General features: G+C 41.0%; 1 protein-coding gene across 1 annotated transcript in view; it reads right to left on the bottom strand.

Moving 5' to 3' along the window:
• Nucleotides 1–24974, bottom strand: part of SLC35F4 (solute carrier family 35 member F4) — a 269905-nt gene extending 244931 nt beyond the window's left edge. Inside the window, exon 1 of the mRNA XM_024731487.1 lies at nucleotides 24872–24974. Coding sequence (XP_024587255.1) covers nucleotides 24872–24974 — 103 coding nt within the window. The remainder of the gene's footprint in view (nucleotides 1–24871) is intronic.
• Between the last annotated feature and the right edge of the window lie 147 nt (nucleotides 24975–25121).

The following is a 25121-nucleotide window of genomic DNA, read 5'->3' as shown; positions in this document are numbered from 1 at the left end:
CCAATGACTTAAGTTGAAACTAGAGAAATTTTATTAGATATTAGAGTATTGACAAGCAAGGATGATATATGGTTAAAATTCCATACATACTGTTCTCAGGTACCATGCCAGCCACAAATGACCCAAAACTACAGATATCTATACTTTGCCACAGGAATAGACAACATCCTCTTCCTCCATCCCCTTAATAGGCTTATTTCTTTTTAACTTGTGGATTCAGGAAATAGAGAATCCTTCTCAAGAAGAAAAGCCATCTTCTGGAAGCACGGTTTCCTCAGTGTGACCAGAAAGACAGCACCTCAAATATCCAGGTAAAATCTGGAGGGAGCCAGGAGCTTGAAATACCCAGTCCAAAGGGGGGCCATCTCTTCCTGTCTCTCCACTTCCCTTCCTCCTTCCCTAGAAAAGGGTAAGATTCGAGATACCAACTGCATCTTAGTAGACATGTCTAACCCTCTTTCTTTCTCTCTCTCTCTCTCTCTCTCTTCACACACACACACACACACACACAACCCAGACCGGCCTGATTCTCAAAGCCATCGTATTCAATCTCTCCTTTTCTTTCTAAAAAGAGCCTTCAAGCACAGCGTCCATACAAGGTAAAATTCAGACTTTGGGGGAAAGGGAGAAGCCTTGCTTAGGTCCTGAGGCTAAACAATACCAGAGCTTTGCTTTGCGAGTTAAGGGCATTTTTAAAAATGAAGTGAAGTTTACCATCTTCTTCCATGATTTCAGGAGGAGATGAAGGCTCATCCACTGGATGATCCGAATTTTACAATGTTGACTTTTTATTACTCTCTCTGGGGGAGAGCATGGGTTTGGGAAGCAGACAGCTCTGGGTTCAAACTCTACCCGAAACCTAGTAGCTGTGCCCTTGGGCAAGGTAGCCTCTCTGGGCCTCAATTTCCTCACCTGTAACATAAGGATACTAACACCCACTTCACAGAGAGGCTGTGAGTTTTCATGAACTCAGATATGCTATTGCCTCATAGAGTGGAAAACGCGATACAGCTGTCACAGGGCAGCGGTAGCATGATTCAGAATTCACAGCCTGAATCCTTTGTGTGCTATGCTAAGGCTCCTGCTATCTCTTTCAGAATGTTTCAGTCGCAAGCATTTCATCTATACTCAATCTTCAAAGACTACTCTGCACACAGTTCAGCCTTACATTGGTTACAATCTCACCATGGCTGCACATAGTACATATTTCAGTAAAATTTTCTACTAAAATCCAAGAGATAACTAACTCCTTCTTAACTCACGGCATAGGCTTAGATTTCCATTCCTGGTTTTCTTCCCTAATAAGTTTTCATGTGCCACATGTTACATGTGCTAGCGGTTTTACATGAATGAGCTTGACACAGAGTGTAAAACTTCAAAGAAGATAGATATCTATACACAAGTATGTTAGACATTTTACCTCAATTTTCCACCCCTTATCAAATAACCAAGCTTGAGTTGGGAAGGGTACCCAAGTCCAAAGTCACAGAGCATATCCCCCATCTCCTTTCCTCTTCCTTTCTGAGAGACAGCCCTAAGTCACACTTCGGGGAGTAAAACTCTACACACCCAGCAAATATAATCAGAAAGCAACGAAGGTGCAGATGAGTAATAAGGCCATTGAAGACAGCTTCATTAAAGACGACACAAGGGACTGAGAGTGGAATTAATAACATCTGGTGTGGCCTTTGGTTCCCTAACAAGCATAATTGTGTCACGTTCTCTAAAATAGGTGAGCCAAGATTTAGAAAGGAAAAAGAAAATCAGAGATGTCTTGGACCATGGTAATCGGATAATCTGCTTCAACCAGAATTCAATTGCATCACCATCAAAATAATCTCCCAGGGACTTCTGGCCGTCCAGTGGTTAAGACTCCGCGCTTCCACTTTGGGGGGCACGAGTTTGATCCCTGGCTGGGGAACTAAGATCCCTCAGGCCATGTGGCCAAGAAGAAGAAGGGGGAGGAGAAGGACAAGGAGGAGAAAGAGAAGAGGAAGAGGAAGATCCCAGAGGGACGGGCTAAGAGGTCATCAGCAGGAGATTCAGCTGAGTCATTCTGAACTCCTCCCTCAGATGAAAGTCCCTCCAATCCCAAACCTTGTTCTCCATTCCATGCTTTATAATGATTTATTAACCTAACGGGATTCCTTCCACATGGGTAAATGTCCATGTTGCCAGATGACTGGACCAAGTGTCCAGGGGTAGCAGATTATGGCAGCCCACTCCCTCTCATTTAGTCCTACAAACACAACAGTCAGGCCCCTGGGAGTGAAACTCCACTTGTCCTTTAGAGATTCCAGCCCAAGTAACAGAAGAGTTTTCACTGTATTGTAGCCTAAGGTGCAAAATCACTAAGAGCAAAGTAAATTTTTGTTCCTGAGAGTCTTTAGTGGATTTTCCTTTAAAATTCACTTGCACATACAACTTACAGATCAGATCCACTACAGATATACATGAGATCACATTCTAAGATTTTAGTAGTCAAGAGTTTTTCTTGAATTAATACAGCTGAGCAAAAACAATACTTGGAAAATCTCAAACAAAGTCATGGCTTATTAACAATGGTTTTCAGCCCATGCTTTCAGTGCCCCCAACATCTGAGTGGACGCAAAGTGTCGGTGGGGCTGTGGAGAATGGTGGGAGCACACATGACATGTCCCAGGCCAAATCCCCTCAGACTCCAAAAAGATTCTTTGCACAGAGAGGAGAGGGTATGGATACCGAGCTTGTGCTAGGAAGGAGAGAGAGTATTCCAGTGTTTTGAGTAGTCAGTGCTACCCAAGTGTGCTCTATGGATTGGTCCTGGCCATGAATTGTGACCAGTCTGTGGCAAGATATAGACATCAAGAGTAAGCAGTGAGAAAAATTGACAGAAAGTTGACATTGCTGTGATTGTTCCACACATGATTATTTTTCTATTAGTTCATTTTTATTGATTTTGCAAGAATTTTGATCTGTGATGAGTCAGGAATGTAAAAACACAAACTGGTTCTTCACCACAGATAATTTGAGAAGCATCGCCCTAGACCTGTGTTTACAGGCTTGCCTGTAAACTTCATTGGACTCTCCTGGGGAGCTTTAAAAAGGACTGATGCCTGGGTCTCCATCCCAGAGACTCTGTTTTAATTGGGATGAAATGCAGCCTTGTCAGTGGGATTTTTTTAGAACTCTCAGGTGTTTCTAACATGCAGCAAAGTACTTGAGAACCACTTTCCCCATACTGTTTAGAGATTAGGGGATGCACTTAGGGGTGAGTGAACTGGAAACACACAAAAGTAATTATTTTATGTTACTTTGAAAATTTGAAAAATATTTTAAAGTGGTAATTCCATGTTTTATGAAAAACAACAGTAAAATGAACTGGAATGCTTTGACATACAGCCATGTTATGTACAATTTTTAATATAAACCTTTTATGACAATATAACATGCATACAATAAAGTACACAAGTCTCAAGTGCACTCCTTGATATTTTCATAAAGTAAACACATCCGTGAAACCAGCATTCAGATCAAGAAATAGATAATGCACAATATTATTTGCCCCTATGTTATGCCATTTTTTTTTAATGCTAGCACTTTTTAAAAATTTTTTATTTTATTTATTTATTTTTGGCTGCGTTGGGTCTTCGTTTCTGTGAGCAGGCTTTCTGTAGTTGCGGCAAGTGGGGGCTACTCTTCATTGCAGTGCGTGGGCTTCTCATTGTGGTGGCTTCTCTTGTTGCGGAGCACGGGCTCTAGGAGTGCAGGCTTCAGTATTTGTGGCCTGCGGGCTATAGAGCGCAGGCTCAGTAGTTGTGGCACACGGGCTTAGTTCCTCCACGGCATGTGGGATCTTCCCAGACGAGGGATCAAACCCGTGTCCCCTGCATTGGCAGGTGGATTCTTAACCACTGGCACACCAGGGAAGTCCCTGATATCTTAAAATAGCTTCCCACTGAGAGGAAATAGAGACAATGTACTCTGTCACTATGAATATGATATTTATCTTGGTTTACGGTAGATCTAGTTTAAGTTGGGAGACTTCAAAGAACAGGAATAGAAAGTACAATGATTCTTCCTGGTAAAGACAGCAGATTGAAATACACACACTTCTATTTGTTCATTCAGGAAATGCCACTAAAATGACAATAAGTGCAATTTTAAAAACAAGAATCAGGAAAGAAAACAATAACAAAATTTTTGAAGCTGGAAAGTGGTAAATGACTTGTCAGGCTTGAAGAAACTGAAACCTAAGTTGAATGTAGGAAAAATTGATATTAGTCCAATTTACAACACAGAATTTTCCAAACTTACCAGTTGCCAAATTAACAGGGATGACAGTGAGGCTACAATCAGTAGCCTTGTTTAAGTCTTTTTAAGAAGACTAATGGCTTCCTAATTCCCATCCTCACTCTGTACAGCATTTGACTACACCTCCCTTTACTCTGGCAAAGGCCAGAGCTTTATTCTCTGGAGAGGTCCAAACAGAAGTCCACAGGAACCCCAGGCATGGTTGAAGATTGGGGTACCATACCAAGATCACGGAGGAATTAGGTGAACCTACACACATTGCTCAGTGAGGTGCCCAGGCTTCCTTCCCACGTGGTTCACAGGATGCTAGCAGCCAGTCAGGAGATTAGAAAAGCCTTCTATGATCCAAAGGAACAGATCTCACAAGAATGAAATTGAAGGTTCCCAAGGAAACAGCTCAGCTATTTGACAGTGAAGTCACGATAGACAAGCCCCTGTTGGGAGATAATTCTCTATGGGTCTTTCCTCCATTTCTGAACATCTTATGTAGGAACTGACAACTTTTTGTCCTGGACTAGCTTTTCAAGACCGTGTATAGTGAAGTTTGTCTCCCTCTAGAATAGAAGGCAGGTTTGTTTGCTAATGTCTCCCTCTGGAGCAAAGATTGGGTAGGTTTGTCTGTAGACCATTATAAATGATTGGAATTTCTTGAGCTCAGGAGTCCTCAGGTATGACATAAACCCACTACATAGTGAGGACCCACCTTGCTTGCTCTGTATTGTCCCTGTGAAATTTTCGGAGCAAGGGGAACCACCGTGACCAGGAAGCTCATGCTCCTTGCTGAACTGTGAGTAATAATGTCCTTTGTATCTGACCCAGGAATCTCATGTCTTCTGGGAGCATCTATGAAAATGCAGCAGATTAACTTGTTAGTTTGAAAATGGGGTAAGACCCTTCATAGTTCCTGACCAACTCAACCATTCTTACACCTCCCAAATAGTTTTGGAGCCCTCCACTCCAGAATACATGCAGATACACAAAAATCACCAAACATCCAAGAATATTGGCTAACAATAATAAAAAAAACTTTTAGAAAGCAACTTGGAGGAAGTGGCCCATTCAAGAGAAAAAAACTTTCAAAAAATGGTAAGATCCTCAGGGAATAATAAAAGAAGCTATTATATCCATAAAACAAGAATAAGATGACATTTTTTTAGAATAGTAACAATTTTTTTACTGAGGTGAAATTCACATAACATAAAATTCACCATTTTAACCATTTTAAAATTTACAATTCAATGTCTCTTACTACATTCACAGCATGGCCCAGCACATCCTTCACTGAAACAATAAACATCTGTAAACAAGTGCTGGATTTTGGGTTTTGTCCACACAACTTGAAAACAGAAGTGACGCAGCTTCTAATGAGCCTATTTCTGAAGATCATAATCATAGGAAAAATAAGATGCCATATTTTTAAAAGAAATATTAGGAAAATAAAAGAGCTATTATAACTTCAGCTGAAACCTTAAGTGAAAAACTTTATAGAATAACTTGAAAATAGAGTTAAGAAAATATCCTACAACGTACAGCACACAGATAAAGCGATGGAAACCAGAAAAGAAAAGATTATAATCTGGGTACTTCATTCCAGCATAAGCCATTAATTCAGCCACCCCACCTTCTCAACTTCCTGCTCGGAAAGAATAAATTTCCTCATTGCCTAAGCCAATATAAACTGAGTTTTCTTTCCTTGCTGCTAAATTCATCCTGGGGAGAGGGGAGGAGCCAAGATGGTGGAGTAGGAGGACATGAAGTTTGTATCTCCTCACAACTAGGTCACCTAACAGGCACTTGTGGGGTACCTCGGACACCTAAAGGGACAGGAGGAATCCCCGTGTGACCAGGTAGGACTTGCTGGGGAAGGAGGGGGGAAGGAAAAGTGGAGGGAGGAGGGGAGCAGCACCCCTGAGGGGTGGCTGGGGGAGGGGAGGGGTTCCCACGATCAGAGGGTCCCACCCACACACAGTGTAGGGATCAGTGAGGATGGGGAGAGACCTTCAGGGGATCAGGGGATCGGAGGGAATGCAGCTAGCATCTCCCCCAACCGCTCACGCCCCGGTGAGCCTGCTGGGGTCCCAGGCCTAAACCTCAGCCCTCCAGGGCCCCCTCTGGCCAAGAAGGTCCCGGGAGCATGGGAGTGAGGTGGAGGGAGGAAAAGTGGAGGCGGAACAGGACCAGAGCCTCTGAGGGGCAGTGGGGGGAGGAGAAGGGTTCCCACACTCAAGGGGCCCACCCATGGAGCAGGGGTTAGCAGGGACAGGGTCCTTCAGGGGACCAGGAGATCAGAGGGGAACGCATCCAGTGTTTCCCCCACCCACTCAGACCCTGGCAAGCCTGCTGGGTTCCTGGGCCTGAACCCCTGCCCTCCAGGGCTCCCTCTGTCTGTGCTGAGCCTAGGCCCCACCTGGCCTAAGCCCTGCCCCTGCCTAAGCCCCAACCCCAAGGCCTTTTCCAGCCTTTTTTTTTTAATGAATTTTATTTTATTTATTTTTTTATACAACAGGTTCTTATTAGTTATCCATTTTATACATATTGGTGTATATATGTCAATCCCAATCTCCCAATTCATCCCCCCAACCCCCCGCCACTTTCCCCTCTTGGTGTCCATATGTTTGTTCTCTGCATCTGTGTCTCAATTTCTGCCCTGCAAACTGGGTCATCTGTACCATTTTTCTAAGTTCCACATATATGCGTTAATATACGATATTTGTTTTTCTCTTTCTGACTTACTTCACTCTGTATGACAATCTCTAGATCCATCCACATCTCAACAAATGATTTAATTGATATTTATAGGACATTCCACCCAAAAGAGGCAGAATACACTTTCTTCTCTAGTGCACAGAGAACATTCTCCAGGATAGATCACATCTTGTGTCAAAAATCAAGCCTTGGAAAATTTAAGAAAATTGAAATTGTATCAAGCGTCTTTTCCGACCACAACACTATGAGATTAGAAATCAATTACAGGGGGAAAAACTGTGAAAAACACAAACACATGGAGGCTAAACAATACACTACTAAATAACCAAGAGATCAATGAAGAAATCAAAGAGGAAATCAAAAAATACCTAGAAACAAATGACAATGAAAACATGACGACCCAAAATCTATGGGACACAGCAAAAGCAGTTCTAAGAGGGAAGATTATAGCAATTCAATCTCACCTCAAAAAACAAGAAAAATCTCAAAAAACAACCTAACCTTACACCTAAAGCAACTAGAGAAAGAAGAACATAAAAAAAGTTAGTAGAAGGAAAGAAATCATAAAGATCAGAGCAGAAATAAATGAAATAGAAACAACCAAGACAATAGCAAAGATCAATAAAAGTTGGTTCTTTGAGGAGATAAACAAAATTGACAACCTTTACCCAGACTCATCAAGAAAGAAAAGGAGAAGATTCAAATCTATAAAATTATAAATGAAAAAGGAGAAACTACAATGAACACCACAGAAATACAAAGGATCATAAGAGACTACTATGAGCAACTCTATGCCAATAAAATGGACAACCTGGAAGAAATGGACAAATTCTTAGAAAGGTACAACTTTCCAAGACTGAACCAGGAAGGATTAGAAAATATAAACAGACTAATCACAAGTAATTAAATTGAAACTGTAATTAAAAATCTTCCAGCAAATAAAAGTCCAGGACCAGATGGCTTCAAATGCGAATTCTCTCAAACATTTAAAGAAGAGCTAACACCTATCCGTCTCAAACTCTTCCAAAATATAGCAGAGGGAGGAACACTCCCAAACTCATTCTACAAGGCCACCATCACCCTGATACCAAAACCAGACAAAGATATCACAAAAAAAAGAAAATTATAGACCAATATCACTGATGAACATCAATGCAAAAATCGTCAACAAAATTCTAGCATACAGAATCCAACAACACGTTAAAACAATCATATACCATGATCAAGTGGGATATATCCCAGGGATGCAAGGATTTTTCAATATACATAAATCAATCAATGTGATACACCATATTAACAAATTAAAGAATAAAAACCATATGATCATCTCAATAGATGCAGAAAAAAAGCTTTTGACAAAATTCAGCGCCCATTTATGATAAAAAAAACTCCAGAAAGTGGACACAGAGGGAAGCTACCTCAACATAATAAAGGCCATATATGACAAACCCACAGCAAACATCGTTCTCAATGGTGAAAAACCGAAAGCATTTCCTCTAAGGTCAGGACCAAGACAAGGATGTCCACTCTCACTCTCACCACTCTTATTCAACATAGTTTTGGAAGTCCTAGCCATGGCAATCAGAGAAAAAAAAGAAATAAAAGGAATCCAAATTAGAAAAGAAAAAGTAAAGCTGTTACTGTTTGCAGATGACATGATACTATACTACAAAATCCTAAAGATGCCAGCAGAAAACTACTAAAGCTCATCAATCAACTTGGTAAAGTTGCAGGATACAAAATTAATGCACAGATATCTCTTGCATTCCTACACACTAACAATGAAAGACCAGAAAGAGAAGTTAAGGAAATAATCCCATTTACCATCACAACAAAAAGAATAAAATACCTAGGAATAAACCTACTAAGGAGGCAAAAGACCTGTACTCAGAAAACTATAAAACACTGATGAAATAAATCAAAGATGACTCAAACAGATGGAGAGATATACCATGCTCTTAGATTGGGAGCATCAATATTGTGAAAATGACTATACTACCCAAAGCAATCTACAGATTCAATGCAGTCCCTATTAAGTTACCAATGGTATTTTTCACAGAATTAGAGCAAAAACTTTTACAATTTGTATGGAAACACAAAAGACCTCAAATAGCCAAAGCAATCTTGAGAAAGAAAAATGGAGCTGGAGGAATTAGGCTCACCGACTTCAGACTATACTACAAAGCTACAATAATCAAGACAGTATGGTACTGGCACAAAAACAGAAATAAAGATCAATGGAACATGATAGAAATCTCACAGATACAAAGTGAGAGAGTGGCATGGACATATATACAATACCAAATGTAAAATAGATAGCTAGTGGGAAGCAGCCACATAGCACAGGGAGATCAGCTCAGTGCTTTGTGACCACCTAGAGGGGTGGGATAGGGAGGATGGGAGGGAGGGATATGCAAGAGGGAAGAGATATGGGAAGATATGTATATGTATAACTGATTCACTTTGTTTTAAAGCAGAAACTAACACACCATTGTAAAGCAATTATACTCCAATAAAGATGTTTAAAAAAAGCTCACAGATAAACCCACGCACCTATGGTCACCTAATCTATGGCAAAGGAGGCAAGAATATACGATGTAGAAAAGACAGTCTCTTCAATAAGTGGTGCTGGAAAAACTGGACAGCTACATGTTAAAGAATGAAAGTAGAACACTCCCTAACACCACACACAAAAATAAGCTCAAAATGGATTAAAGACCTAAATGTTAGACTGGACACTATAAAACTCTTAGAGGAAAAAATAGGAAAAACACTCTTTGACGTAAATCACAGCAAGATCTTTTTGACCCACCTTCTAGAGTAATAAAAATAAAAACAAAAATAGACAAATGGGACCTAATTAAACTTAAAAGCTTTTGCACAGCAAAGGAAACCATGAACAAGATGAAAAGATAACCCTCAGAATGAGAAACTACTTGCAAATGAAGCAACTGACAAAGGATTAATCCCCAAAATATACAAACTGTTCATGCAGCTCAATATCAAAAAAACAAACAACCCAATCAAAAATAGGCAGATAGCTAGTGAGAAGCAGCTGCATAGCACAGGGAGATCAGCTCTGTGCTTTGTGACCACCTAGAGGGGTGGGGTAGGGAGGGTGGGAGGGAGACGCAAGAGGGAGGAGATATGGGGATATATGTATATGTATAGCTGATTCACTTTGTTATACAGCAGAAACTAACACAACATTGTAAAGCAATTATACTCCAATAAAGATGTTAAAAAAGAAAGTGGGCAGAAGGTCTAAATAGACATTTCTCCGAAGAAGACATACAGATGGCCAAGAGGCACATGAAAAGATGCTCAACATCACTAATTATTAGAGAAATGCAAATCAAAACTACCATGGAGTATCAACTCACTCTGGTCAGAACTGCCATCATCAGAAAATCTACAAACAATAAATGCTGGAGAGGGTATGGAGAAAAGGGAACCCTCTTGCACTGTTGGTGGGAATGTAAATTGATACAGCCACTATGGAGAACAGTACAGAGGTTCCTTAAAAATACTAAAATTAGAACTACCATACGACCCAGCAATCCCACTACTGGGTATATACCCTGAGAAAACCATAATTCAAAAAGACACATGCACCACAATGTTCATTGCAGCACTATTTACAATAGCCAGGACATAGAAGCAACCTAAAAGTCCATCAACACATGAATGGATAAAGAAGATGTGGTACATATATACCATGGAATATTACTCAGCCATAAAAAGGAATGAAATTGTGACATTTGCAGAGACGTGGATGGACCTAGAGACTGTCACACAAAGTGAAGTAAGTCAGAAAGAGAGATACAGATATCATACATTAACGCATATATTTGGAATCTAGAAAAATGGTACAGGTGCACCTATTTGCAGGGCAGGAATAGAGACACAGATGTAGAGAACAGATATGTGGACACAGAGGCAGAAGCGGAGGGTGGGACAAACAGGAGATTAGGATTGACATATATACACTAGTATGTGTAAAATATCAATAGATAGCTGGTGGAAACCTGCTGTATAGCACAGGGAGCTCAGCTCAGTGCTCTGTGATGACCTAGATGGGTGGGATTGGGGAGGGAGAGTGGGAGGGAGGTCCAAGAGGGAGCAGATATATGTATACATATAGCTGATTCACTTCGTTGTACAGCAGAAACTAACACAACATTGTAAAACAACTATACTCAAATAAATAAATAATTTTTTAAAATTCATCCTGGGGAGACCTTGGGAACCAGTCTGCCCTGGAAAAGGATAAACTAGTTTGTGGTCTGCATCAGGGGATAAAAATGGGAGCAGTGCCTTTATCAAATAAAGTCCTCTCAAATCTTGCTCTTTTGCCATAATTTTGGTGCAAACATTGGAGATACTAGCTGCTATGCTATTTCCCTTTAGCAAATGACTGCATATCTCACAACTTCTGATTTTCTATTATATGTATATGAGTGTCACCTAAGGAGAACACCTATTCTGTGAGCTTTTTAGGAAACATGAACGTTTGTAATGTCAAACAAACTGCACATGGGGAGGAAAGTAGGTTGTACTGCTTTGGTGATGAGAGTAGCTTTGCATATCAGTGTAACTTGCTGCATGTAGTAACCTAAAATATTGCCAGTGATCCAACAAGAAACCTTTTCTATTACCTTGAAAGTCAATTCCATCAGAGCCAGTGAAGAGAATGTGGACTTCTCTTTGACTACTTTGAAGCTAATATCTTTTCAGAAATCTTGACTTGAAATCTTTGAAGGACATTTGTATCACCTTGAGGAAAAAAATGTGAAGCCCATCCTTAGTTGTTCAATAAGGAGAACTTCATTCTTCACTTTGCTTACTTTATGGATATGAACATGATACAATTTTGGGGGACTTCCCTGGTGGTCTAGTGGTTAACACCCTGCGTTCTTCTTTAGGGGGTGTGGGTTCGATCCCTGGTCGGGGAACTGAGATCCCACATGCTGTGCGGCCAAAAATGATACAATTTTTCATTGAAAGCCTTAAAGTCATTATTATAATGCAGCTGAAAACCACAAGGTCTTTTGGAAATAGAGCTCCTCGGGAAAATAAGGATACAGAGTGATATGTCATAAAATGTCTGTGCAGACAAACAATCTGGAAGTACCTAGATACACTGCAAGATATATTTGAAGACTAATTCTGCTTAGACAAACTTAAAATGAAATATGGATTCATCTTTCTTTTTTTGCTGACAAAGACAGCATGGATGATGCAGACCTTGCCTCAAAGATGACCTCAGTGACTTGCGTACGAATGAAATGATGTGACATTAATTCAACTTGAAGAGTCTTCAAGAAGTTTCTTGATACAAATCCACCTTTCCCTGCCAAATAAGCTATGGGGTCTCTAATTTCATTTGCTACCTCGTATCCTTGTAAGTCAGAGTTTTTAGAAAGTGTTAATATTTTAACCAAGTTGCAGTAAACTGAATATCAAAGATGAGCTGCATATTCTCATGCCTAAGACCACCCCAAATTTTCAGCTTCTTATTCAATCCAAACTATGAGAGCTTTCTCACTAAAATCCACTTTTGAAAATTGAATAAAACTGAAATTCATTTTAGTTAACAAATTTTAATTATTTCAATTTTTCCAGATATTACCATCAAATTTCACATACATTCTCATAAAATAGAAAAACAGACATGACTCATTGGAATTATCACTTTTATAGCGTGTTCCTATGAAATAATAAATTTCCAGTGTAATAAAATGAACTGCATGAAAATATTTGGTGTATATGTACATGGGGGGAGTAATTTATAGTTTTATTTAGATTTTCAAAAATGCCTGTGTTCCTCTAAAATGTTAAAAGGCAGAAACATTAAAAACAAGTGTTCTACACTATAGAAGAGTCCTCTAAAATAGTATGTAATTACCATGTCAAGTCACAGGTCATTTCTAACATGAATTTAATCCAATGTTACCTTGAAAACTAGTAATTAAAATTTCAAACGTGATCTGACCCAAGCCCTAAAAAAGTGGCCAGGAAGTTCCTATAGAATTGAAATTATCTTTTCAAGTTCAGTTCATTAAAAGCCTACCTAAGAAACAGGACAACTAAGTGCAATAGAGTACACTGGTTTGGATCCTGGAACAGCAGGCAAACCTTAAAACTGGCGAAGTCCAAATAAAGTCTAGAGTTTAATTAATGGTAACGTACCAATAGTGGTTTCTTAGTTCTGACAAATACACCTTGGTAATATAAAATAATAATAATAGGGGAAACTGGGTGAGGGGTGAACAGAAACATTGTGAATTATCTTTGCAGCTTTCCTGTAAGTCTAAAATCATTCGAAATAAAATGTTGGGGGTTTCTTAAGTCTACTCTAAATTTTTTTTTTTTTTTTTCGCTGTACGCAGGCCTCTCACTGTTGTGGCCTCTCCCGTTGCGGAGCACAGGCTCCGGACGCGCAGGCTCAGCGGCCATGGCTCACGGGCCCAGCCGCTCTGCGGCATGTGGGATCTTCCCAGACCGGGGCACGAACCCGTGTCCCCTGCATCGGCCGGCGGACTCTCAACCACTGCGCCACCAGGGAAGCCCTATTCTAAATTTTTAACAAGATTTAATCCCTCAGCAAATACTTATGGAGTGTTCAGGTACTGTTCTGTGTGCTGGGTACATAGTGCTGAACAAAACAGATCCATCCCTTCCCTTATGGAGCTAAGCGAGTAGCAGGCAGGAAAGACATTGATCAGTCACAAGAATCAACATAAATTGCAATCACAGTTTGCAGTAAGTGTTATAAAGGAAAAGTACATGAGATGAGAGAGGTGCAAAGCTGGAAGCCTGAGGCAGTGGCACTTAATATGAGACTTGAGGGCTGGTGAGGAGCCAGCCAGGTGACAGCACCAGGAAGAGGGAAGAGCTTGTTCATCAGCCTGGAGGAAGGAAAGGACCTGGAGAACGTGCCAGCATGACCAGAGCATCATGTGGGCATGCAAGCGTGATGCCATCAGAAGAATCCAACCACGTAGGACCATGTAGGCTAGGTTTAGGCTTTTATAGTTTTCCAAAGAAATATGAGAAGCCCTTGAAGACTTTAACCAGAGGAATGGCATGATCCAATTAATGTTTCTAAAATATCACAGTGACTGCTCTGTGGATGTGGACTAGAAAGGAGAAAGACAAGAAGCTCCCACTTGAGGCACTCACAATTTTTTTTAATTAAGGAGAAATAAAAAGTTCTCGACTTCTAAATATATTTGTTCTAAAATGTCCCTGAGAAATAATAATTCATTTTAGATGTATACATTGCTTTTTTAGCATCTGCCACCATTACTCCTGCAGGGAAGACGGTGCTCCAAATGGTTCCCGGCTCATCCGATCTGAATCTTTCCTCTAGAATGCCAATGTAAAACATGGGTGTGAACAAAAATGCAAGATAGATACCAAAGTCACATGACTTGGAGCAAGGCATCAGCAGCAAAAACGTGCAGGCTCTACCACCCTTAGGAATCTTAGCTTCACAAGAGATAAAGATTTCTTAGTATGTCTGGTTTTCAGAACCATAAAACCATTATTGACCCTCAGTAGTGCCGTCTTGGCATTAGCCCAGAACTAAATATAGAAAATCTCAGACTGCAGAATACTGTAATTTTCAACCCCTGTTTAAAGCATACAATGTTAAATGTCACCCTCAGTTACTATACCTTGAGTCTGAAGGAACTGGTGTGTTACCCTATCCGACCTAGAAAAAGAAATACGTCTTCCAATTTTGATGTAACCAGCAGCACTTCAATAAAACTTAATAAGCAGTCTGCAGTGCTGTTGAGTACTTTTAAACAGAACTCCCTAGTGACTTATACTCTAAACAAACACTTGGATTTTCTCAGTTTAGGAATACACTATCTATAACCTCACTAGATATTATGTAGGTACATTATAAGGACTATCAGACCAGAAGAAAGATTGGATCTCGATTGAAGCCTATGATTTAATATGAAAAACTTTTTATGCAAAGCTCAGTGAACCAAATAGCTATTGGCTGTCCAGCCAATCACTCCTTTTCTCTGGAAGCTACCTCTTGCCCTACTGTCAGTAGGGTTACAGGAGAAAGCCTCTGGCAGCCGTGATGGCATAACTTGACCCTGCCCCAGACCACCACAGTCGATAGGATCGAGAGTGTACACTTGACACAAATTGGGCCAAAGAGTCCCTTTCCCTGGGAATCTGGATTTAGAAGAGATTCTTGCTCAATCTGTCTGCTCTCTTGAATAGAGGACATGTAAACATTGGAACTGCTTGCAGAGGCTATTTTCAACCATTTGGACAAGGAATAGAGAAAGCCAGTCTGCAGCAAGAGACAAGAATGGAGAACATATGCCAGAAAAAAAAAAGAGATGAAAGGCAGAGAAAGAGGGCTTCCTATCTTCCCTACAACAGTCCGGGACCTGACGCTTATCCCACCTAATCCCTGGCCTTAAAATCCATGGAAGACTCACAGTATCGTTTCAATCACTTCCATTTTTGCTTAAGCCGGTTCAAGTGGAACCCTGTGATAAGAAACCAAACAAGCCCTCACTAACACTCCAGGTCTCTCTATTTCATTTAGTCTCAAAGAACTGAGAACCAGCTTGCCCAAATTCTTTAAGCCAAGATCTCTGAAAGGGAATCTAATTCCAGGCTCTGCAAGCAGACGAATGCAGCAAAATGAAAAATGCTTATCCTAAAATGTCAAGTGGGAAAGAAGCTGGGCACAAAATTGTATATATCAGAATTATGACTACACTCTAGTTTATATTTGTCAATAAATCAAGAAGTGAAGCCCTACGTGCATTACGAAGATTGGAAGGAAATTAACCAAAATAACGGTTGTCATGTTAGTGACAGGATTACTTTCCTTTTTCTCTATATTATTCTGTGTCTTTAAGTAGTTAAATACTTCATAACATAACAGAATTATAACTTCGAAGACTATGTAAATGTGTTTATATCATAATGATGTATTTTTAAAAGTAGAATTTAAAATATCCTATCTGTAATGTTCACCACTATATAAATAGACCGAAAAGCAACTGCCCCTTTAAGACTCCACATGTAACGGGGCACAGGAAATCACAGGAGTTTAAGGATTTAACCATAACTAGGAAACAAAAGGCTATTCACTTTTGAAAAAATAAAAAGACTCCACATGTAAAAAGGAACAATGAAACTTCCAGCAGACTAGTCCCCAATTAATTATCAGCCTTCGCTTCTTCTCCCCCTATTTGCCCTCCCAATCCTGTATAAACCCACCTCATCCCATGCTACTCATCTTCAGCTGGGATTTCACCCTTCCCCTCCCCCACTCTCTCCCCCAATTTGTCCACACCCCTCCCCCAACCCCCGCGCTTTTCTCTACTTTGATGTCTGGGTATCTGCATCTCCAGACATGCAGACCCATCCTGTCACCCATAAGCCCTAGATTCGTCTCCTCTATTTTGGATCAGCCCATTGGGAATAATCTCATCACAAATGGCTCCAGCCCATTTTAACCTATCCCCAGGGGCGATCCAGGTAAGCCAGAAAGTGGTAAGAAGTAGAAGGCAACCTTCTAATGGCAAAATAAAAACCATTGCAGACTTGGATAATTTGTAAATTATCTTTAACATTGCTGTAACACAATTTTCAATAACAATTCAGAGTACAACATTGGATAGGAAAAAAATGTAAGTGGTAAACCATTTACTTACAAGAAAAAAGTGAGCAAGCCTTTTTGAAATCATGAAGCCGATTCAACTGGTTTCCTCCGTGATCACAACAGCTTCCATACACTGAACTGCGCGTCGTGTCAGACATTTTATATACGTTATCTTATATAACCCTCCCAGTGACCTGTGATGCAACTATTACTATTTCCATTTTACAGGAACAAAACTGTTGATCTGAGAGGTTAAGTTACTTATGCGAGTTTAAAAGTCTAGCAAGTAGCAGAGCAGGGTCTTGTGGTCTTTGCATTAGACCTTATGGCCTCAAACAGGTCTTAGATGGGCTTTCTAAAGAAAGTTTATCTGACGCTTAATGTTAAACCCATGTGTTAGCTATTAGTAGCAGTAGTATTTTACAAATATCAAGTTCATATGTAAATTTATATTTTAAATGAAAAATACATATCAGAATAAACATTGTAGAAACTACATTATGCAACATCAATAACACATACGATGATATTCAGTATCAATGTAGACCTTACAAGTTATAGTTTAAAACTGTGTTACAAAGACTTCTTACTACGTATCAATGGTAATTATTTATAACTGTTTATAAAGTGCTACCTGTCATATACAAAGAAGCATAAGGCTTATTATCAAGGTATAAAAAGACTATGAACTGGGAGAACTATTTATTGCATTCATTTCGCTAGTATGAGACAGTTTTATAACTTAATGACAGAGCGCTGCAGTGTTATATTAATATCGTACCATGAAGACTAATACTAACCACTTCACAAGGGGGGAGGGACCACTCTTTATTTCTTAGAATTCTAATAACTTTATACTATTTTGTATTTTAAAAATTGCCTTTTCCCCATTCAAGTACAGAAAAGGTTATAAAGGCAATAAGGACCCAAATGCAGAAGTTATAAACGTAAAGTGATCACAAAATACCATTTGGTTTATTCTCATTCTCTGAATAGGCACATCTGTTTAATTCATTCATAGCTGGTGACTTTTTTCTTTCCCTCCAGTCACTATCACCATGTACACTTTTTCTGTGTGGAAATAATTAACTCTCCAATTTCTTCAACAGAAACTATAATCATTCATTCATTAGTACAATAAACTTCATTGAGCACCCAGAATGTACCCCAGTACACTTTCACTTTGCCTAAGATAAAAATTAATAAAGATAAGTCCCTTCCCTCACCAAGCTCCGTGGGTGAAACAGTCTTGTGAAAAGTAAACAGCCCAAAATAGTGTGCTAAATGCTGGAGCAGAGGTGAGTACACAGTATAACAGGAGCACAGAGGGAGGATTAACCCAGCCTGGGGCAATCAGGAAGCTTTACAGAGGACAGCGCATGTGAACTTGGCCTTTAAAGATAAATAGGAGCTTTCCAAAGAGGAAAAAAGGAGACGTGGGGAGAGGAAGCCATTCAGGTCATAGTGTAAAAAGGCACTGAGGACCTGAAGAACATGGGGACAAGAATGTTATTAAAACAATGAGCAGCTTGATGAGACTATGTTCAGGGCTTGTGGAGGCTATGTGAGATATGAAATTAAAAAGAAAAACTGGATGAAAAATTCAACAATGTAAGTAGATTAAGGTGTTTAAATGTATGGAAGATTTTGCATACATTAAATTTCACTTATTAAAATATATAGACCAATGAGAGAAATGTTCAGTACAAAATAAACAGCACCTGCATGGGTCTATGGACATAAAATAGACTGAAAGGGTAGTGTTAGCCAAAATGTTAACACTAATGACCTCTGGCTGGTAGAATTATAAGTAATTTTGTTTTTACTCTCTTTACTTCTCTGCCTTCCAGATTTTCTGCATTAAGCATGCATTACTTTGGCAATTAGAGGGGAAAACATGTGCTAAAATAGAACAATGTAAGCTGGGCTCAGATTGTGGCATGCTAAGGAATTTGGACTTTATTCCACAGAAAATGAAGATTTATTCCTGGCATTTGATCAGGGATATGAGAGGAAGATTTGCATTTTAGGGAATTGAATGTTCTTAAGGTGTGCATACTGGATTAAAAAGAGTTGAGATTGGGTGAAAGATACAATGGATATGGACATATATATACTACCAAATGTAAAATAGATAGCTAGTGGGAAGCAGCCTCATAGCACAGGGAGATCAGCTCAGTGCTTTGTGACCACCTAGAGGGGTGGGGTAGGGAGGGTGGGAGGGAGACGCAAGAGGGAAGAGATATGGGGATATATGTATATGTACAGCTGATTCACTTTGTTATACAGCAGAAACTAACACAACATTGTAAAGCCATTATACTCCAATAAAGATGTTTTAAAAAAAGATACAATGGATAGAACTAAGGCAGTGATAATAGGGATGGAAAGCACATATGTGAGGTAAAATAGATAGGACTCGTTAACTGAATATAGGAGAAGGGGGAAGGGCAGAGTTTGAGGATAACTCCAGGTTTCTGAGCAATTGGTTAGATACAGATATTGGAAGCTAAAAAGCATATTAAGAAGGAAAAGGCATATTTTAAGGACAGAATGATGAATTTAGTTTTATGTGTGACATGCCTGGGGGACATTCAGGTAAGAATTCTAGTAGAAAGTTGAAATATGGGTCTGGACTCAGGAAAAGTAGACCTAGAAATACAGACACATAGAAGATGGTGAAGCCATGAAACTGAATGTACTTGCTAGGGGAAAATAAAGTGAGAGGAGACAGCTGAGACTGGAACCTTGGGAAATGCTAAGTCACAGCAATAGTTGGAGAATTGAGAGAGCCAGAAGTCGGTAGAGTTCTTTTTGGAAATGGGATGGTCAGAGCTGGGATCAGAGCAAGGACAAGAAGTTTTACTATAAATTTGCAGCTACCGATAGAAAACAACCACAGAACCTGGTCACTGGCGGAGTATAGAAAAAAACAGAAGGCCAACAAGCACAAAAGGCATAGAACAAAGATAGGGAACTGGCCATCATCTGAGATGGAAGGCAGGGCGAGGAGAGGTGAAGTAAACATACTAGAGTTTACTGAATGAGATTTCTCCATGGAGGGTGGGGCTTTTTTGAAAGCTGTCAAAGAGACCTACTGCATGCTGTCCTAAGACAGTGACTTCTACCCTTTTTTCTTTTTCTTTCCTTTTCTTTTTCTTTCTTTTTTTTTTTTTTTAACAAACAAGGAAACTGATGGCCACAGAGAGGTGTCTCAGATTTCAGAGCCAAGTTGCTGGCAGGTTTAACTAGAATAAATTTCCAAACCCCTAGAGTTCAATTCATTACACATCAATATACTGCCTCCTTATACAAACACAGAAAGAAGACTCACCCCAAAAATATTGACAATGGAATACAGTAAAATATAAATGGATTTATCCTTTAACTTGACTTATGGAATGAATGACTTCTTATAGTAATACAACACTCTTTGATCATCACCTCTTATCTCCCAGCTAACCACCCACTAGCCTTTGATCCCACTGAGATTTCCAATCCATTGATCCTACCAACTTTTCACTCTCCCTAATCATCTCGATTTTCTCTCTTCTCTATTCACCAGCTCTAAATGCTATGGTCATTCACTACAATACCTTCCTTGCATACACTCACAACTCCCTTGCCGCTATTATTACACCCACTGGATAATCTGAAACTCTGGTTAAATCCTTCTCTTCACTTGCTCCACGCCACCACTGTGTCAATGAACATAACAACCTACTGACTGGTCTCGCTTCAAATTTCTGACCAGAAACTAAACGTGCCCTTTAAGGCAGACAGACAACTTTACTGTACTTCCTCAGTCCGTTTACTCTCCCCATAGAACAATTCACACCTTCTCTTTCCTCCAACCTCTACCACCTCCTCCTTTATCCTCACTCTCAGTTGATGACCTGCTTCCTATTTGCAGAAAATGAAAGCAACCAGAAGAGAATCTCACCAGTTATCCTCCTTCCAGACCCTCCATCCATACCTTTTGCCCTATATCCATGTTCCTGTCTAAAGTGATGCCCCTTCCTTTGTGCACTAGTTCTGGTACACTATCTCTCCAACATCACTGATTTTTCTTTCTCTATTGAATCATGCTCATGGTCATGCAAACATCCCGCAATTGCCTCCCATCTTACAAAAAAAAACAACTTTCTTAACCCCACTACTCCCATTTCCTCTGCCCCCCTTTGCACAAAAATCATTGAAGAATTGTCTATACTCACATTTCCAATTCCTCCCTCTAATTCTTGCTTAAGCACATTCTAATCCACATTCTGCCACCTTACGTGTTCCTGTCAAGGTAGCCAGTGATGTCCAGTTGCCAAATTCATGGTGAGTTATCAGTTTTTATTTTCTAGACCTTTCAGCAGCATTGGACTCGGGTAATCTCTTCCCTCTGAAACTCTTCACTGGCTTCTAGGGCATCATAGGCTCCTCTTCTTCTCACCCTCTTAATGTCTCAGTGCCCCAGAGTCAGTCCTTTCTCCTCTTCTCTTCTCTATATACATTGACTCCTTGGAGATCTCTTTAGTCTTAGACTATAAATAACCATCCAAATGCTGGAAAATCTCTAATTTATATCTCCAGTCAGGCATCTCCTCTGAACTCCAAGATTATTCTACGTCTCCAATTACATTTAAACCTTCCAAAATGTATCCTTACCCCTTGACTCCCTAAACTTCTCTGCCTTGAATCTTGCCACACTTTAGCCATCGGCAACTCAAACCTGGTCAAACTAGAAAAGGTGGAATCATTTTTTTACTCCTCTCTTTCTTGCAGATATCATATCCAACTATCAGGAAACCCTATTCAGATATATAGAGAATTTCAAGTATATAGAGAATCTAATTTCAAATATATAGAGAATCTGACCACCTCTCACCTCTGCTACTGCTACGCCTCTGGTTCAGGCCACCATCATCTCCCACCTTGGTTATTACAGCAACATACTAACTAGTCTCTCTGCTTCCATCTCTGCCCCAATAGAGCAGTCAAGTTGATCCTTTTGAAATGTAAGTCAAGTCACATCACTCCTCTGTCAAAACCCTGCAAAGGCTCCCAATTTCACTGAGTACAAGCCAAAGGATTTACAATGGCCAGTAAGGTGCTACTTCATGTGAGCCCCTGTATCCATAGTGTCCTCATCTCCAACCACTCATCCAATTATTTACCCCACTTCAGCCATGCAGGCCTCCCCACTCCTTCTCTAGCAGGCCCGGCATGCTCCACCTCAGAGCTTTGCATGGGCTGTTCCCTTTGCCCGGAATGACTTCCTCCCAATGTCTACACAGCAAACTCTCTCACATCCTTCAGGTCTTTGCTCAGTTGTGACCTCCTCAGTGAGGCCTTCCCTGGCCACCCTATTTAAAATTTCCACAATTGCTACCCCCTCAGACTTTTTTAGCCTTTTAACTCTTGTTGATATTTTTGTTGAAGCAGGTATCACCTTGAAATACAATACTTTATTTCTTTATTTATTATTGTCTGTCTCTTCCGACTAGAACTTAAGCTCTAAAAAGGAAAATACTTTCGTCTGTTTTGTTCACTGATGTATTCCCAGCACATAGGAGGTGCTCAATTAGCACCTGTTGAATGAGTGAATCTATTTCCCCTACCAGACCATAAGTAACTTGAGGTTAGACTAATGCTTTAATCATCTCTGTACCCATCTATCTATCTAAATTTATAGAGATGATTGTATATATATATATATATCTTTTATATATAATACATATATATTCTTTTATATATCTTATGTATACAATGTATATTATATATGTATGCACCTTTTACATACATAATATATGTACACATACATTTCTTTTTGCATCAGCCTGACTACTAGAATTTGTTCTGAGCCAGATACTCATCTTCCTGATTGGCAGGGGTGGCAGCAGGACACATTAACATGAGGTTGATCATTAATGCATATTGTCAGAGATGAGTCCCCACCTGCCTCTAGAAAAGTAAATGGCATTGATATCAAGAGAGGTCTCAAACATGACCATCAGAAAATGGGAAAGCCAACTTGCCTTCACATATTACATATTCCTCACCACAGCCTTTTCCTAAATACCTTTCCAGACTTCCCCCAAGCTGTTGCTCATTCCCGGTAACAGCTAAATCAATTGACCGTATTGTACTGGTTTGCTTCAATGTGTTTGTTTACTAGTTGAAGCCTGCATTAAGGGCAGGATTATTTCATGGTGCTCAGCTGCCTGGCCCTCTTCCAGCTCTCTCTCCTCCTAGCCTCTCTGCAAAATGGCAATCTCTTTCTGCCTCTGAAAGCTTAAACATCTTGAAAGGTATTTCACCATCACATAATTCTCTGTCCTTGTGAGATTCTCTGCCTTCACTGTTTGAATTCTGTGGCCCGAAGTTAGCTAAGAGCCCGTCACAAATAACTATGCCAAATGCATCTTTATCCCTTTTAGCTTCAGTTACTGTCTTAACCTGTGCTCTTCCCTCTTTTTGTCCAGTTATTGTACGTCAGATGAAACGTGTGAAGCTATTTCAGCAAATATGAAAAGATAATATGAACATGTCTCTAAAATGTCACTTTTCCAGTTTTCTTTTTGGTTTGTTCTTTATTAACCAAAGTTCCATTGTTATAAAAACTATAATAATATGCTACCCTGGGTCTTGTAATCTCACAGACAGCTTCTACATTTTCTAAGCAACCAAGATCCCATGGTTCCTAATTAAAATATTCAAAGGTAAAATCTAAGTAATCTCTACATGGTATACTAGTGTCTTCGCTTAAGTTTCTAGGGTTAAAAACAAAAAGCCTTTGCCAATAGGAAAAAAAAGGAATTTTTGAGTCTGTAGTATAAAGGCTTCAAACCACATTCCACAGCATGTTATTTTCTTTCTAGAAAATTCTAACACTATATAATTACTTTTGTATGGAAAATGAATAACATAATCTAATGCTAAAAACAGCTAGACAGAAACCATCCAAATCAAATGGGCCTTTCCTGAAGCCAAATGAAGTATTAAACTAGAAAATATCTGTGTGAGGACAGCCCATGGAAGAAAGCTCAATAGGGATGGAGCATGGGGCGGGGGAGTTACAAGAAAAAAGGTGTTTTTCCCTCTATGTGTTAGGGTTTACTCGTTTCAGAGAAACTGTAACGTTGATTGTACCTCAAATGTCTCAGAAAAATACCAATCAGAAATGCATCTAGGAGCGTCCAAGGCTTCCGGTTAAAAATAACAGCAAAAACATCAATGAAGCTCCATCTATGGCGACAGAAATGCATTGATGGAGAAAAAGTGAAAGCCCACCTGCATGGGAATTAAGCCGCAGCTACTCCCCCAATTCAGAGTAAAACGAGCTTCACTTGGGTCGCCGGCAGAACTAATCCCAGCAAATAGAGCCAGTGGGTTCGTGCGTTGGGAGAGAGGGACAGAGTACAGCGCACCTCATCGCCCTCCCGGCAAAACTGCTCCAGAAACGTGAAAGCGTCCGCACCGCATGACCTCGCTTAGCCGGAAGAAAGGCGGACCGCACAGAGCGGCCCGCTCCGGCTCAGCGGTAGCCGCGACGTGCGGCGGGCAGCTGCGGGGGTGGCCCGGTCGCGCCTCCCCCTCTCACTCACCCCAGCCCCCAGTCTTTTCACGGGTCTCTGGCTCCAAGCTCCCAGACTCGGAGCCCTGGCCAGGTTCCTTCTCTGCCCGAGGTGGACAGCCTCCCAGAAACATTTTAACAAGAGTAATTCCCGCGCTGGCAACGTCTCAACAGCCTGGAGTGAACAGTCTGACCCATCGGCTTCGGGACCCACGTCTGGGTCGGCCTCCGCCGCCAGCTCCACCTCCGAGCCTCCCCAGCGCCCAGCCCGCAGCCTGGCACCCAGTAGGGACTTTGGGGCAGTGCAGCCCCAAAGGCTGAGTCTCGCTAAGTAAACGGCCACGTTAGCCTGCTCGGTCGTGAATAAGCCTGGGGTGAGCCGGCCGACGGCCGTCAGGAGCGCTCACCCGGTTCCCTCTGCGCTTCTGCCCCCAAGGCTACCACTATTTCCAAAGTCCGAGTTGCCAACAGTCCGGACACCCGTTCTCGCTCACGGTTCAGCACCGAGGACAGCGAACACACTTTTAGCCCCGGTAGCCCCACTGCCAGGAGATTGGCTTTAGCCACGCCAGCAGGGCTGCAGGTGTCCGGACGGCGCGCTCTCCCGCATCCCACCCCTCCGGCGCCTGGAGCAAGCTAGCCCCGCGGCATCTTACTTTTCTGACTGGAGTAACCCGGGTAATAGCCATAGTAGCCGGTGATCCGCAGGATCCGGTCCTCGATGGTGGCCACCCCGTTGGGGGCCGCCTTGACATCCATAGAGAGCACGGGGCGGCGGCCTCGGGCGCGGCGGGTCGGAGAGCGCAGCGCGGGGCCCGGGAGCTGGTGCAGGTGCCGCCGCCGATGCTGATGTTGCAGCTCGTGCTCCCGCGCCCAGGCTCTGACTCCGCCGCCCGGCGCAGCACC

Source organism: Neophocaena asiaeorientalis, unplaced genomic scaffold, assembly GCF_003031525.2.
Source record: "Neophocaena asiaeorientalis asiaeorientalis breed wild unplaced genomic scaffold, Neophocaena_asiaeorientalis_V1.1 scaffold603, whole genome shotgun sequence".
Lineage (NCBI taxonomy): Eukaryota > Metazoa > Chordata > Mammalia > Artiodactyla > Phocoenidae > Neophocaena > Neophocaena asiaeorientalis.
This window is presented reverse-complemented; position numbering and strand designations above follow the sequence as displayed.